General features: G+C 36.9%; 1 protein-coding gene across 3 annotated transcripts in view; it reads right to left on the bottom strand.

Moving 5' to 3' along the window:
* Nucleotides 1-13,700, bottom strand: part of CFTR (CF transmembrane conductance regulator) — a 167,171-nt gene that overhangs the window by 92,693 nt on the left and 60,778 nt on the right. For 2 of the 3 annotated variants that reach the window (XM_070264278.1, NM_001110510.1), the window contains 3 exon segments: nucleotides 13,013-13,105; nucleotides 6,191-6,370; nucleotides 88-279 (listed from right to left, as the gene is read on the bottom strand). In XM_070264278.1, the coding sequence (XP_070120379.1) occupies nucleotides 88-279; nucleotides 6,191-6,370; nucleotides 13,013-13,105 (465 nt within the window). 3 annotated transcript variants of the gene reach the window in all.

The raw sequence follows: 13,700 nt of genomic DNA, 5'->3' as shown, positions 1-13,700 counted from the left end.
ACTGACTGAATAGGGAGCTAAATATATAATTTAGGTAGTCTGAAGGCTTCATATGCCTAATCAGAAATTTCTCATATAATCACTTACCTCTTCTAGTTGGCACGCTTTGATGACACTCCTATATCTGTACTCATCGTAGGAAACACCAAAGATGATATTTTCTTTAATGGTGCCAGGCATGATCCAGGAAAACTGAGAGCAGAATGAAATTCTTCCACTGTGCTTAATTTTACCTTCTGAAGGCTCCAGTTCTCCCATAATCATCATTAGAAGTGAAGTCTGGAAATGAAACCATTGTTACGAAGTTAAATCATTTGATCAAATCACTCTCAGGATGTACTTGCCTCCAACTGTCATCCTAAGCAGAGGTATCTATTCTGACTTTTAAAGATTCTATATTAACTCATTTGATTCAAAATTTATTAAGCACTTCCTGTTCTGGGCACGCTGCTACGCACGAAAGATATAAAGAGGAAAAAAAGAAAGAATTACAATGGAGTGTGATAAGTGCTCTGACAGAGGTTCACAGGGCTGGAGCACCTAATTCAAATTGTTGGGATGAGTTTGGAGGAGGTCACAGAAAGATTAGCCACAGCTAATATTTGTTGAGCGTTCATTCTATGCTAGGTACTGCTCTACGTGATTTAACTGTATCCATTTATGTAATCCTCACAATAACCCTGCAAGGGAGATTCGATATTATCTTCATCTTATAAAGGGGAGATTAGTTAAAAAGAGTTATAGTCAGGTAATATTTTTCCCATGAGCCCTTCTTGAAGAAACTAGTATAAAATCATCCAAGAGATGATGGAAGAAGCTTCACCAAAAGGACTATCAGTGAGCAAAGACTATACAACTGTGAACTAAAATTTAAACTAATGTGGGAATTAGAGTGGAAGAACAGAATTTAAATATGGTATGTGCCCTGACAATAAGAAAAGTTCTAAGGAAAAACAAACAAAACAAAGGAAATGGGGTGTAGCGGAAATGTGCTGATTGCCTTATCAAGAAAAGCTGGAAGTCAAAGGATACCATTTAAAGGTAACAAATCAAGTAAGAGAAGCATAAGCACATTTAACAATACAAAGATAAAACATTAAGGAAGATAATACTACTGACTAAAATTAAGCAGAAGAAAAGGAGGCAGCAGAGGAAGAAAAAACATCGATTTTATCAGAGCTCATAGTGAACTAAAGAAATGGAAGACCAAAGATGTAACATAAAGTTATTATTATAAACATAATCACTAGAACAAAAACATGTCCCCCACCTCAAAAAGTTGGAATGCTCTTGGGCTCACATCTTGGCCCCTTCCTCTTCTTCTCAACACTCTCTCTTTTGGAATCTCATTTAGCCCATGTCTTTACACTGCCAGCCCCTGATCCCTTGAAACCAGACTTGTATACTCACCTATCATCTCTACTTGGTTGTCAAATAGGCATTTTACACTTAACATTAAAAATCAAACTCCACCCAAAACCTGTTTCTCCCATAATCTTCTCAGTAAATGGTACCTTCATCCTTCCAGCTACTCAGTCCAAAAACTTTGAACTCATCCCTGACTCCTCCCTTTCTCTCATATGCCATATTCAATCTAACTCTGTTGTACCTGCCTCAGGAACATGTCCTGAATCTGACTTCTACTTCCATTACCACCTGGACTAAGCCACCTTCATCTCTTGCCTGGATTAGCACAATAGCCTCCAAACTCATCTCCTTGCTTCTGCCCTTGTCTCCCTACAATCTGTTCTCAAAGTGGCCCTGTCAAAATGTAAGTCAGATCATGTCACTTCTCTGCTTAAAATCCTTCAATGGCCTCTAATCTCCTCAGAAAAAGTCTAATCTTTACAAAGCCCTTTGTAAGGCACGTGGGCTCTTTTACGAGGCTCCAAGCAATGGTCTGCCCCATCCCCATTATTTCTCTGACAGTTCTACCCTCCATGGCTCACCCTGTGCCAACCCCATCGATCTCCTTGCTGTTCTTTGAACTAGATAGGTACAGCTGCATTTCAAGGCTTTGCCCCACCCTCTGCCTGGAAGACTCTTCCCCAGATATCCGCATGACCTAATCCCTTACCTCCTTCAAGTTTTTGCTCGAATGTTATCATTCAGTGTAGCCTTCCCTATCCCCCCTATTTAAAATTGCACCCCCGTTATCAATCTTCCTTTTCTGCTTTATCTTCATGGCATTTACCATCATGTGACATCCCATATATATTATTTTTTTCATCACCCACTAGAATGTGAGCTCCTTAGGACGGGATATATTGTGGGTTTTGTTCACTGCTATATCCTTAGGGCCTAGAACAGTGCCTAGCACAAAGCAGCTGTTCAATAAATTTGTTAAATCATCTTATAATTTAATGATATTATGACACATTATATTAAAAGGGCTCAATAACATAAAAAAGTGAATTACTGGTACATAAATAAAAAGACAAACCAGTGGAACAGAACTATAACTACAAACATCCAAATGCATAAAGGAATTAGTATTTGATAAAGGCAGCACTAAAATCAGTGGAGAGGGGCCAGACCGTACAGCACAAGCACACAGTGATGCAACCTTCAGGGAGGGGAGTTTGACAAACACACAAAGGCGTTACGTTATTATTCATAATGTCATTCTTTGTGTTAGCAAAATACTGGAAACAACCCAAATGACAATCAGTAGGTGACTCATTACATTAGGGAACATAAATCCAAACAATGGAATACTATATATAATAATATATATATTCAAAAAATTAACAGGAGTAGTTGCCTGGGTTGGGGGAGGGAATGGCAGAAAGCGGAAAATAGGCAGAGACACAGAAGTGGCCTCGTGGCCAAGTAGTTGAAGTTCCACACACTCCACTTTGGTGGCCCGGGTTCGCAGGTTCAGATCCTGGGTGCAGACCTACTACGCTTATCAGCCATGCTGTGGAGGCATCCCAAATACAAAAAATAAAGGAAGACTGGCACAGTTGTCAGCTTAGGGCCAATCTTCCTCAAGTGAAAAAAGAGGAGGATTGGCAACAGATATTAGCTCAGGGTGAATCTTCCTCACAAAAAAATTTTTAAAAAATAGAGGGGCAATTTTTCAACCTTTTACATATTTTAATTTTCTAAAATTTTTAATTTTTAATTTTAATAAATTATAATATTACCTAAAATATATTAGGAAAAAAAGACAGTCAAGTAACAGACATCTTTGTGGTATTTAGCTCAGTAAACGTTATAATTCTTATTGTATGGGGAAAATAGCTGAAATACCTTTTTTCTATGTATAATGCCTTTGTATAAAAATTAAAACTAGAAGTGATATTTTCATATAGAACAGCTTTATAAACCCAAACAATGGAATGGATCTGATTTTTTATATATATGTATTTTTTGGTATTTTGAGAGCTATAAAGTTAAATGAAAACACCATTGAATATAATAGATATAAAAATAAACATAGCAAAATACTGATAAAACTTTGCAGACATTTGTATTTTATCTAAAAAGTAAGCAAAAGCAGAAGCTAATAGCTTATTTTACACATCTGATGCTCAGTTATTATAGAGCCAAGCTAAAACTTAGTACAAGAGTGAGGCCAGGACGACGATAGAGACCATGCGGAATCAGGGGTTGTCGGCAAGGCCACAGATCTGCTTCAGTTGTGGTGGGGACAACAGACAGACTGAAAATCTCCATACCCTGGGGAGATACCACAAGCCAGCCTCCAGTCAAGGGCACCCAGTGGTAAAGACTCTTACACCAATATTGCTTAATCAAAATAATTCAAGGAAATTTCATAAATGTAAACACAACGCAGATGAGAGCAAAAAACATCTTCATTTAACAGTATATCATATATACTCTTCAGAGTCACGTTTTATGGTATCTTTTACTGACTGAATAACATGCCATTATACAACTACACCAAAATTTACCTAGTCAATCCCCTATTATTAGACATTTAGGGATCCCCCAATTTCTGGCTATTGAAACAATGTTGTGATGAATGTCTTTATATAAAATCTCTGCCAACATACCAGGTTAAGTCATACAAGTAGAAGAATTATTTGGTTATTTTTAAGGCTTTTGAAATACAAATTACCAAATTGAGTGGAGTGGGATTTAACTCAAAATGATAATATTCAATTATTCAATCTTATATTTTAGCTCGATCTTTTGTCCAGTAAGATTCTAAAGTGCCCCATTCCTAATACTTTGAAAAGGCATCCTCCTAGATTGAGTTGCCAAACCCTGTTTGTCAGTAGGGTTTAATTATTCCTAACAAACCACTGCCTTCATCCAATTGTGTGTTCATAGCTACTTCCCAGAAGGTGCAATTGCAACTTCAGCCAGCAATTACCTGCTTATCAATTCTTAATAGAATTGCTTGAAATTTAATTGCTGGTAAGTCCTGTAATTTGTAATTGCAAAGCTATTTTTGTACACCTTTCGTACAAGTAATTTTAAACACATAAACAGATTTTTAAAATTCTATGAAACACAGTTACCATCCTCTCAGAAGGAAACGTTCTTGTTTAGATCATTTGTAACTTATTTATTAACAATTCCTCCTATGGCATCATTTTCTTTTAACAGTGAAAACTGCTAGTAATATTATATAAGAAATTGAAAGAAAAAATAACACTTTAAGAAAGAACACGTTTTTCTAAAAAGAAAATGCACTACAGCTACTTTATTTAAAAGGCCTGTTTCACATATAGGAAAAATAACTGGAGAGAGAAAGAAACAAATTGTATTACTAGCATTGTGGACACCAAATTCAATGACTAGAAATTTTCTGTGCCATTTTATTTCCCATGTCTCCGATTAAATTCTTCAAACTATGGCTCTTCGTATATTAGATATTAATAAACAACTGCCTTTCAGGAGTGTTTCTTAATTTCCATTTTTATTTACATTTTTATCTTACAGCATAGCATCACTCCTTCCTTTCTTCTTTTCTTCCTTCCTTCCTTTCTTTCTTTTCTTTCATCCTTGAGTTTAATCCTAGAGAGTATTTTGAAAACTTTTAAGAAAATACTCAGCTTTTTCTTATATTTCTAGAAAGTATCACAGCTAAAATTACAGTCAAGTGAGAACAAGGACCTTTTTGTGTGTGTGTATGAGGAAGCTGACCCTGAGCTAACACCTGTTGCCAATCTTCCTCTTTTAGCTTGAAGAAGATTCCCGCTGAGCTAACATCTGTGTCAATCTTCCTTTATTTTGTATGTGGGATGCCACCACTGCATGGCTTGACGAGTGGTGCTAGGTCTGCACCCAGGATCCAGACCTGTGAACCCTGGGCCACCGAAGAGGCACGTGTGAACTTAACCATGATGCCACCAGGCCAGCTCCAGGACCTATTTTTTAATAGACTTTCAAAGCAAATGCCTATTTCCTTTGTAGCTCACTCCAAAGCCAGGAGGCCTTTTCTCATCTCTGATTTGATTCCTTCATGCCCTTTATATTTACTTCCTAGATAAAGAAAATAAGAGTTTCATCATTGTCGGAAGGACAGCTCATACACTTGAAGATCACTATAAAGTCTACTCTTCTCCTGACTATGAAGTTTGCCCCTTTAGCTGTTTTCACTTTGTAACCTATGAATTTTTATCAGATGTATCTCCAAATATTCCTGGTTTATAATAAATTAGGGTGGGACGGGGGGGTGAGAAGGGCTCACCAACACTGAATAAATTAACATTCCTATGTATTTCCTTCAAAACATTATCCCACTCACTAGTTTTTCCTCATAATAAATCATAAGCAAGTCTGAGTCTATTCTCCAAAATTCTAATGTCAACAAAATGGAGACCTTTTGTCTGTGTGGTTACTGAAGTAAAATCTAAGCCGTGATTTTCCTGGACTAGCACTGAAAAAATGTCTGTGCCACAGACTGGTAAAAATGGATGATTCATTTGTTCAATAAAGTCACTGAATGCTCACCACCTGCAAGACACTGTGCTGAGTGCTGTGCAAAATATAAAGACGTAGAAGAAGTCACTGAAAATAAGATGAAGAAATAAATGGCTAGAGGATATCATCAGTGGAACAATTTATATTGTAAGGGATACTATATGCAAGGATTCTCCTAAAATCAGAATAAGAATTTCTCCAAAATACCTTCTTACACTACAAACTAGAAAAAGAGAGGAGAAATCCATGCCAAATTAAGGTCTTAATGATGAAGAATAAAAGAGACTACCTTGCCTGCTCCAGTAGATCCAGCAACCGCCAATAGCTGTCCTCTTTCTATCTTGAAGCTGATGTCTTTCAGGACCGGAGTACCAAGAAGTGAGAAGTTACTGAAGAAGAGGCTGTTATCACCATTGGAAATTTTTCTGTCATTGTTTTGTTTTGCTTTCTCAAATAATTCCCCAAATCCCTGTAAAAAAAAAAAAACATAGAAAATAAAAGGTAAGTTTTTCAGATATTTTCAATAGATATTTGTTTTATGTATGATTAGTTCAAAAAGCACATGGCACATGATCCATATTTTATAGCACATGATTTCTAGAGCACAGGATCCAAAACATTTGAAAATTACAGCTTTTAATGAAAACATAATTTCAATTTCTCAGATTGTTGCTCACCATCAAATTAAACTAAATTAGAGATTTTATATATCTATCAGCCTTTTATAGATATATAAAATATTAAAAATATATATTGTATATTTTAAATATACAATAATGAAAAAATAACATATCTACATATACACCTTCTCTTGTAAACTGGGTATATAAACATTATTATTTAATCTTCAGCGTAATAATAATATATGAGGTAGACTTCATAATCCCTCTCTTTCAAAGCTGTAGACTGTGACTCAAAGAGATTAATGACTAAAGTCACATAACAGGTCAGGGTGGAAATACAGCACAAATCTGACTTCTACTCTATCATGCTGGTAGTACCTTTCTCTGAGAAGCTCAAAGAATTTCTTTAAGTAGTTACAATTACGTACAAATGTGGTGAGTCTGCCAGATGATTGGAATGAATTCTACTTATAGAGTAGCTGGGGAGAAAGAATTCTCTTTTGATAGTTCCCTGCTTCTCTGTTGTCCCATGGGAAGCTTTAGAGTGGTGGTCTTCAAACCAAAGTAAATAGCCCTAAAGATTGATCAGGATGAAGCTGGTGCACCTAGTTTTAAGGGAATCTAGTCCCACATCCTCAACATCCAAATGTGCTCATTCCTAAAATTAATCTGCCTGAGAATTCGCCCGCTGTTTGTCAATTCTCCTTTCCCACGTCCCTCTCACAATTGTCCTTCCCTCACTTTACACAGCAGAGCAGGCTTCTCGCCAGTCCTGAGTTTCACTACATTGCACTTTCTGGAGTGTAAAAAGCTCTATGATGGAAACAAGGAGACTGTAAGAGATGATTTTCTCCTGGAAGAGCATCCCATAATTGCAAAGCCAGAAATACTGAAGGAGGTAACATCTCATTTCACTCAGGTTTCACAGTGAAGGCAATGTATGTGTCTCACTTATCTCAGAATCAGATTTCAGAAACGAGTTGAAGGATAAGGCATTTTAATTAACTAATTTGCTGATTAATTAATTTTTAATAAATTAATACAAATGATTGTCTTTATTTTAAAGTAAAGTTCTGCTTTTCTGACATAAAGCAAGTTATATTTAGCTGATTGGCTTGACAATGAAAACTGGCTTCATAAATTTATTTATTTTCCATAAAATTGAATGCACTTAAACTGCAGTTCCCAAGTTTTGACAAAAATCCATTTAAGATGGGGCTGGCCCCGTGGCCGAGTGGTTAAGTTCGCGCGCTCCCCTGCAGGTGGCCCAGCATTTCGTTAGTTCGAATCCTGGGCGCGGACATGGCACTGCTCATCAGACCACGCTGAGGCAGCGTCCCACATGCCACAACCAGAAGAACCCACAACGAAGAATACACAACTATGTACCGGGGGGCTTTGGGGAGAAAAAGGAAAAAGTAAAATCTTTAAAAAAAAAAATCCATTTAAGATACGTAGACAATACACAATAAACTGGAATTACATCTTTTTGCCACCACGTAAACCTACACTGAAAAATTTACAAATCAAATTAAAAACGTGTTAGAGGTACATAGTTTTTCAAAATTCTTTTAGGGCATACATAAGCAATTAAGCTGGAAGACCACTGCTTTGAGTTCTTATGACATAGATGGCTAACATCCCCCTCAGTCATTAGACAACTAAAAGTGAAACTTTTAAGAAGTAGGCAATGAAAAGCCTTTAAAAATGAGACAAAGGCATTTGTTTCTCCTTTATTCATTTACTTATCTAATAGATGAGCATCACCTCTGTTTAAAGACCACTTCAAAAATCCCACATGGGAGAACAACATACGAACAGATATTAACATTGCAATGAGCTTAGTGCTACAACTAAACATTATACTAAGACCTACTGGAATACATGAGAGAGCAACCGACTCAGCCTGGAACTTGACCAAATAAACAACATACATGCTTGGCTATGAAGGATATAAGTGGGATTTCACAAGACCAGGAAACGGTATAAGTGTTCCACGAAGATGGATCTGCATGCACAATGATTCAGGCTTAAAAGAACAAGACATGTCTCAGGAATGGTGAGTGGCTGCGTCAGATGTGTAAGGCAAGATGAAAAAGGGGGTCCTCGGTAAGGTGGGCAGTCAAAGTTGTTAAGGGGCTTGTGTGCCATGCTTAGAAGCAGGACTTTAAGCACTTGGACCAATGACAGGGTTTTTTTTACTAGTAACCTTTATTTCTGATCACAGAAGTAAAACACTTATTTCAGGAAATTTGGAAAACGTAGAAAAGCAGAGAGAAAAAAATGGAAATCACTTGTAGTCCCACCACTAGAAAGAAACTGTTTAACATTTCAATGATATCTCTCCACTCTTTTAAATAGATAATTATAAATACGTATAGTTATAAATATATAAAATCATATACATGATTTTTGCAACATTAAGGAAAAATCTTACACAAGGTTTGTGACCTATTTTTTCTGACATATATTAAATCATAAATATTTTCACATACCATTCAATAACCTTTTTAATATAATTTTTTTATTCGAGGAAGATTAGCCCTGAGCTAACTGCGGCCAATCCTCCTCTTTTTTTTTTTTTTTGTGAGGAAGACTGGACCTGAGCTAACATGCATGCCCATCTTCCTCTACTTTATATGAGGGACGCCTAAAACAGCATGGCTCGCCACGCAGTGCCATGTCCACACCCGGGATCCAATCCAGCGAACCCTGGGCCACCAAAGTGGAACGTGCACACTTAACCGCTGCACAACCAGGCCAGCCCCTAATATAATTTTTAATTGCAGGATAGTATGCAAGAGTACAGATGAACTATAAACTGTTCTCTATTTTTAACATTATATGGTTTCCCTCTTTTTATTTTAACTTAATCAATAATTCTGTGATGCATGTACTTTGCTATAAACCTTGGAGCAAATGTTGGGGGTTTTTTTAGTATAAATTCCCACAAGTAGAATTTCCAGAGCAAAAGGTACATAAAATTCCAAGTCTTTTGAAAAGTAGTTCCAAATTTTCCTCCATCAATGTATGACAGTGCTAGTTTTCAGGAACCCTTATCAATACTGTTGCTTGTTGGTTTGGGATTTATTTGTTTTGTTGTTTTTTTAATAGTTTTATAGGTGAAAATGGAATCTCAGTATTTTTTTAGAGCTTTATTGGTGAAAATGGAGTCTCACTATTGATGTTATTTTTATTTATTTGCTCTCTAGTAAGGTCGAACATTTTCCATGTTTATGAGTCCCCTGTAGTTGTGAGTAGAATGCTTATGAGACCCTTTGTCGTTATCTCAGTCTTTATCTCAACTTCTCAACTAGCTGGGTAATGACTGACAAGTCATTATAACATTCTGACCTTTAGTCTCCTGATCTGGGGAGTGTATTAAACAACATAACATATATGAAAGAATTTTGTATACAGTAAAGCAATAGTCACTCTTTTTTTCTTAACAAGAGACAGTATGGTGAGTGGAAAAGGGCTTTGGAGTCAAAGAAACCTAGGCTGACCTGCTAAGTCTGCCCTAACTGGTTGTATAACTCTGTTCTAGTTACTCAACCTCGCTAAGTCTCGGCTTCCTACTATGTAAACAGAAATTTTACCCACTCACAGGTATAACTCACCAGGGGCTTGCCTCTTAGTTAACTGGGTGGACGGTGATGTCATCAAATGAGACATACACTGAAGAATGCACTGGAAAAAGTGAGTTTATGAAACTTGGAAAGCGATGAATGTGAAGTGCTTGAGGAGCATGCAGGAAATTTGGAAATACGGTAAGTTCAGGAAAGAAAGTGGGCAGAGATTTGCATTTGAGAGTCATTAGCACACTGACGTCAGGTGAGTCTGGATGAGGTCAACAAGAGAGAGCATGAAATGCTAAAAGGAGACCTATGTGGGGACCCAGTGGCCCATCACCACTGAAGTGGAAGGCAGGGAAGACTTAGAAATCATGGTCTGAGGATAAAATAATATGAAAAGAGTGGTTCACTAAAGCTAAGTGATAAATTCAAGAAGAAAAGAAGCGTTTTAATGTATTGGTGAGGGCAGAATCCAGATTGCATTAGGGAGACATCCATGAAAGATGAGGAAGTGAGAACAGGTTTGACAGCAAATAGAAGGAAGGAGATGAGGCTTGGAAGATGAGGCTCGGTGGGTACAAATCAAGGAAGAAATTTTTTTAACTTGAAAATATTTAAATGTGAGAAGGAATCAGTTGAAAGGAGATACTGAAGCTTCTAGAGAGAGAATAAATGCTAGCCCCCTGTTCTGAAAAGGTGAAGCAAGACAGTAATAGTTTAATCAAAATCAGGAGGAAGCATACATCTTTCTGTTAGAGAAGAAGGAAGGATGAAAAGATAATTCCAAGAGTGAAGAGAGAAGTCAGAAGCATTCATACATGATGGTGGCTTCTATTTTCTCTATGTATTGCAGAAGGCCAAGCCATCTGCTGGGGGTGAGCAGATCCTGGGAGAGAGGTTGGGGATTTCAGGAAAGTGGTAAAAATCTGGAACAGCTTTTAGGGAGATGGCAAAGGAAATCAGGAAAGTGGTAAAAATCTGGAACAGCTTTTAGGGAGATGGTAAAGGAAACTAACTAAAGACAAATGAAAAGATTTCCCAAGAGGATTTACAGGCCCAACTGAGGTTGAAACAGTAGCTATACAACTTAGAATTGGCTAGAGTGTATGGTTTTCCCAGACAGCATCTCTTCAGCCAAAGTTGATAAAGTGAATGTTTTGCAGCAAAGGATTTAGTAAAAGGAAAACGGAATTGAGAGTGCTGCTAAGAGAAGAACTGAAACGGTTGGTCTTGGAATCAGCGGAGGGTAAACTAGGAGGGGTCCAAAAGGGAGAATTAAAGAGACTAGAAATTATGAAATTGAAAGGCAACAAAGGTGATGGAGATGGCAGTTAAGAGACAGAGAGAGCTGGAGGGTTAGGACATTCTGGACTGAGAAAGAGATTTCAGAGTGTGATATTTCCAAAATGGAGTAAGTCCAGGTGCTCAGAGAGCTCAGGATATGACTGTGAGGGGAAGCTTCTGAAGAAGTCACTGCAAAATATAACTTCCAAGGACAGTGTTGGAAGGACTGTTCATGTGGATGCAGAAGTCTCAGACATGATGGCAGAGGTTTAACAAGCACCACTATGCTGAGTAAATACCATCAAGGAGTGTCCAGAGTTTGAGAGGTGACAGTCAAAGACTGGAGGATGAGGACACAGCAAGACAGGAGTCAATGGTTCAGTGAAAGGGTTGTAGATTGTGACTTTTGGGTCCAAAATCCAGCTTCAGCCCTTGCCAACTGTGTAAACTGAGCCATGTCCCTTAATTTTTCTGAACTTCCATTTCCTTATCAGTAAAATGGAAATATTATTACTGAGGTTATAGGAAGGTTATGAGAATTAAATGCCACAATACATACAAAGTGCTTATCCTAGTGCCGGGCACGCAGTAAGTGGCCCAGCACGCTCCCTATTTTATTAGATGGAAGGAGAGTGAGATGGAGAATTTTTGCATCAGGGTAGGAAAACAATTATCTGAAAGTAGTAGTGAAAGTGTCAAACTTCTTATTGCTCCTTCATGCCTAGAAGGGCATTTGGAATTCCTAAAAACAAAGAAATCACATCACTCTGATCCACACGCTTTTCCACCAACAAGTTTGCTAGGCAGATAAAGAATTATTCTCTTATTCATATCTTTAAAAGTGAAGTAAAGTGAAGCCCTGGTGGTCAAGTTACTTATATAAATAAAACTAAGTTAAGATATTGTGAAATATGTAGAAACACAACATTGGTTTCATAACTCCTACCTTTACTCAACAGATGTAAGTCATAAGGAAATAAGAACTCAACAGGTGCTCTTGATAATCAAATATTGCTTCTTAGGAGGCTGAAAATCATTGATAATATTTTTTCTGACTTTGATAAACATGAGAGAATTTTAAATACTGAATGAAAATAAGTAAAAATAGTAGAAAACCATACATCAGTATATCTCTCCTACATCTTTATGTTGACTGGCATACGTAAAGCACACCAGACTGGAACTTGAGATCAGAGAAGGGAGCATTTATTAAGGAACTAATTATTTGCGTGGTAATCTGGTAAACACTTAATATACGTTATCTCAGTCAACCTTCACAACAAATTTGCAAGGTAAATATTAGTACTCCCATTTTACAGATGGAGAACCAAAGACTCCGCAAAATAACCCGATGCGGATTACTCAGAGGATAAATAGCAGAGCCAGGATTCAAACCCAGCTCTACTGGCTCCAAAACATGTAAGATCTGCATTACTTCCTAATCTGTTATGTGAAAGTCTATTTAATATTCCTGGGCCTCTACTTCTTAGTCTACAAAATAAGTAGCGTGGTTCCTCTTCCAGTTCTATCATCATTTTAACTTTATTATCCATTAGGATGAAAACCAGATTCACAAAGGAGAAAATGCTTAAGTATTTAGAGCAAAGGATTTTTTTCAGAAATTCTAACCTCCTCCCAGAAGGCTGTTACATTCTCCATCACTACTTCTGTAGTTGTTAAGTTATATTCCAACGTCTTATACTCTTGTTTTTGTAAGAAATCCTGTTTATAAAAGAAGGCAAAAACATATTGTAGAACCAGAATAGTGTTAATGCATTATTACATCTATTTTATACTTTAACAGTTTTGCATTTTGTATTTGGGTTTTATGAATTATATTAGAAATTATTTCTTAATAATTTCAACAGTGTTCTAAAGCACTTTTAAAGTACATTCTGATCTGCATATTAATTATGAAAATTATAACCACACACAAGTTCATGGTGGTGATCCAATTAGCTTTGTATAAGTTGAGTCTCATCCCCTGGGGACTTTAGAACTTCTCTTCAAAGCTATCGGTTGCATCAGCATTGCTGGGATTTTAAGGTAATTAATGTGACATAAAAATGCCCTTCTCATCCATCATACTGTCCAGGGAAATGCTTGGAAAAGTTCAAGGTGAACATTCCAACTGTTAGCTGGAGAGTTTTATAACTTCCTGGTGAACCTGCCACCATTTTTTTGCACATTTACCAAGTTCATTAGAACCGATCTATTGATTACTTAAATAACATTCTCCAGAATAGAGAAACAATATTTTCTTCAATTTCTTTGACTTAAGAAAATCTCACAGGCCTTCATTTTATTTCAATAGGCT

The sequence above is a fragment of the Equus caballus genome, chromosome 4, assembly GCF_041296265.1.
Source record: "Equus caballus isolate H_3958 breed thoroughbred chromosome 4, TB-T2T, whole genome shotgun sequence".
Classification (NCBI taxonomy): Eukaryota; Metazoa; Chordata; class Mammalia; order Perissodactyla; family Equidae; genus Equus; species Equus caballus.
The sequence above is the reverse complement of the archived record's forward strand: the minus strand, read 5'-3'. Positions and strand labels throughout refer to the sequence as shown.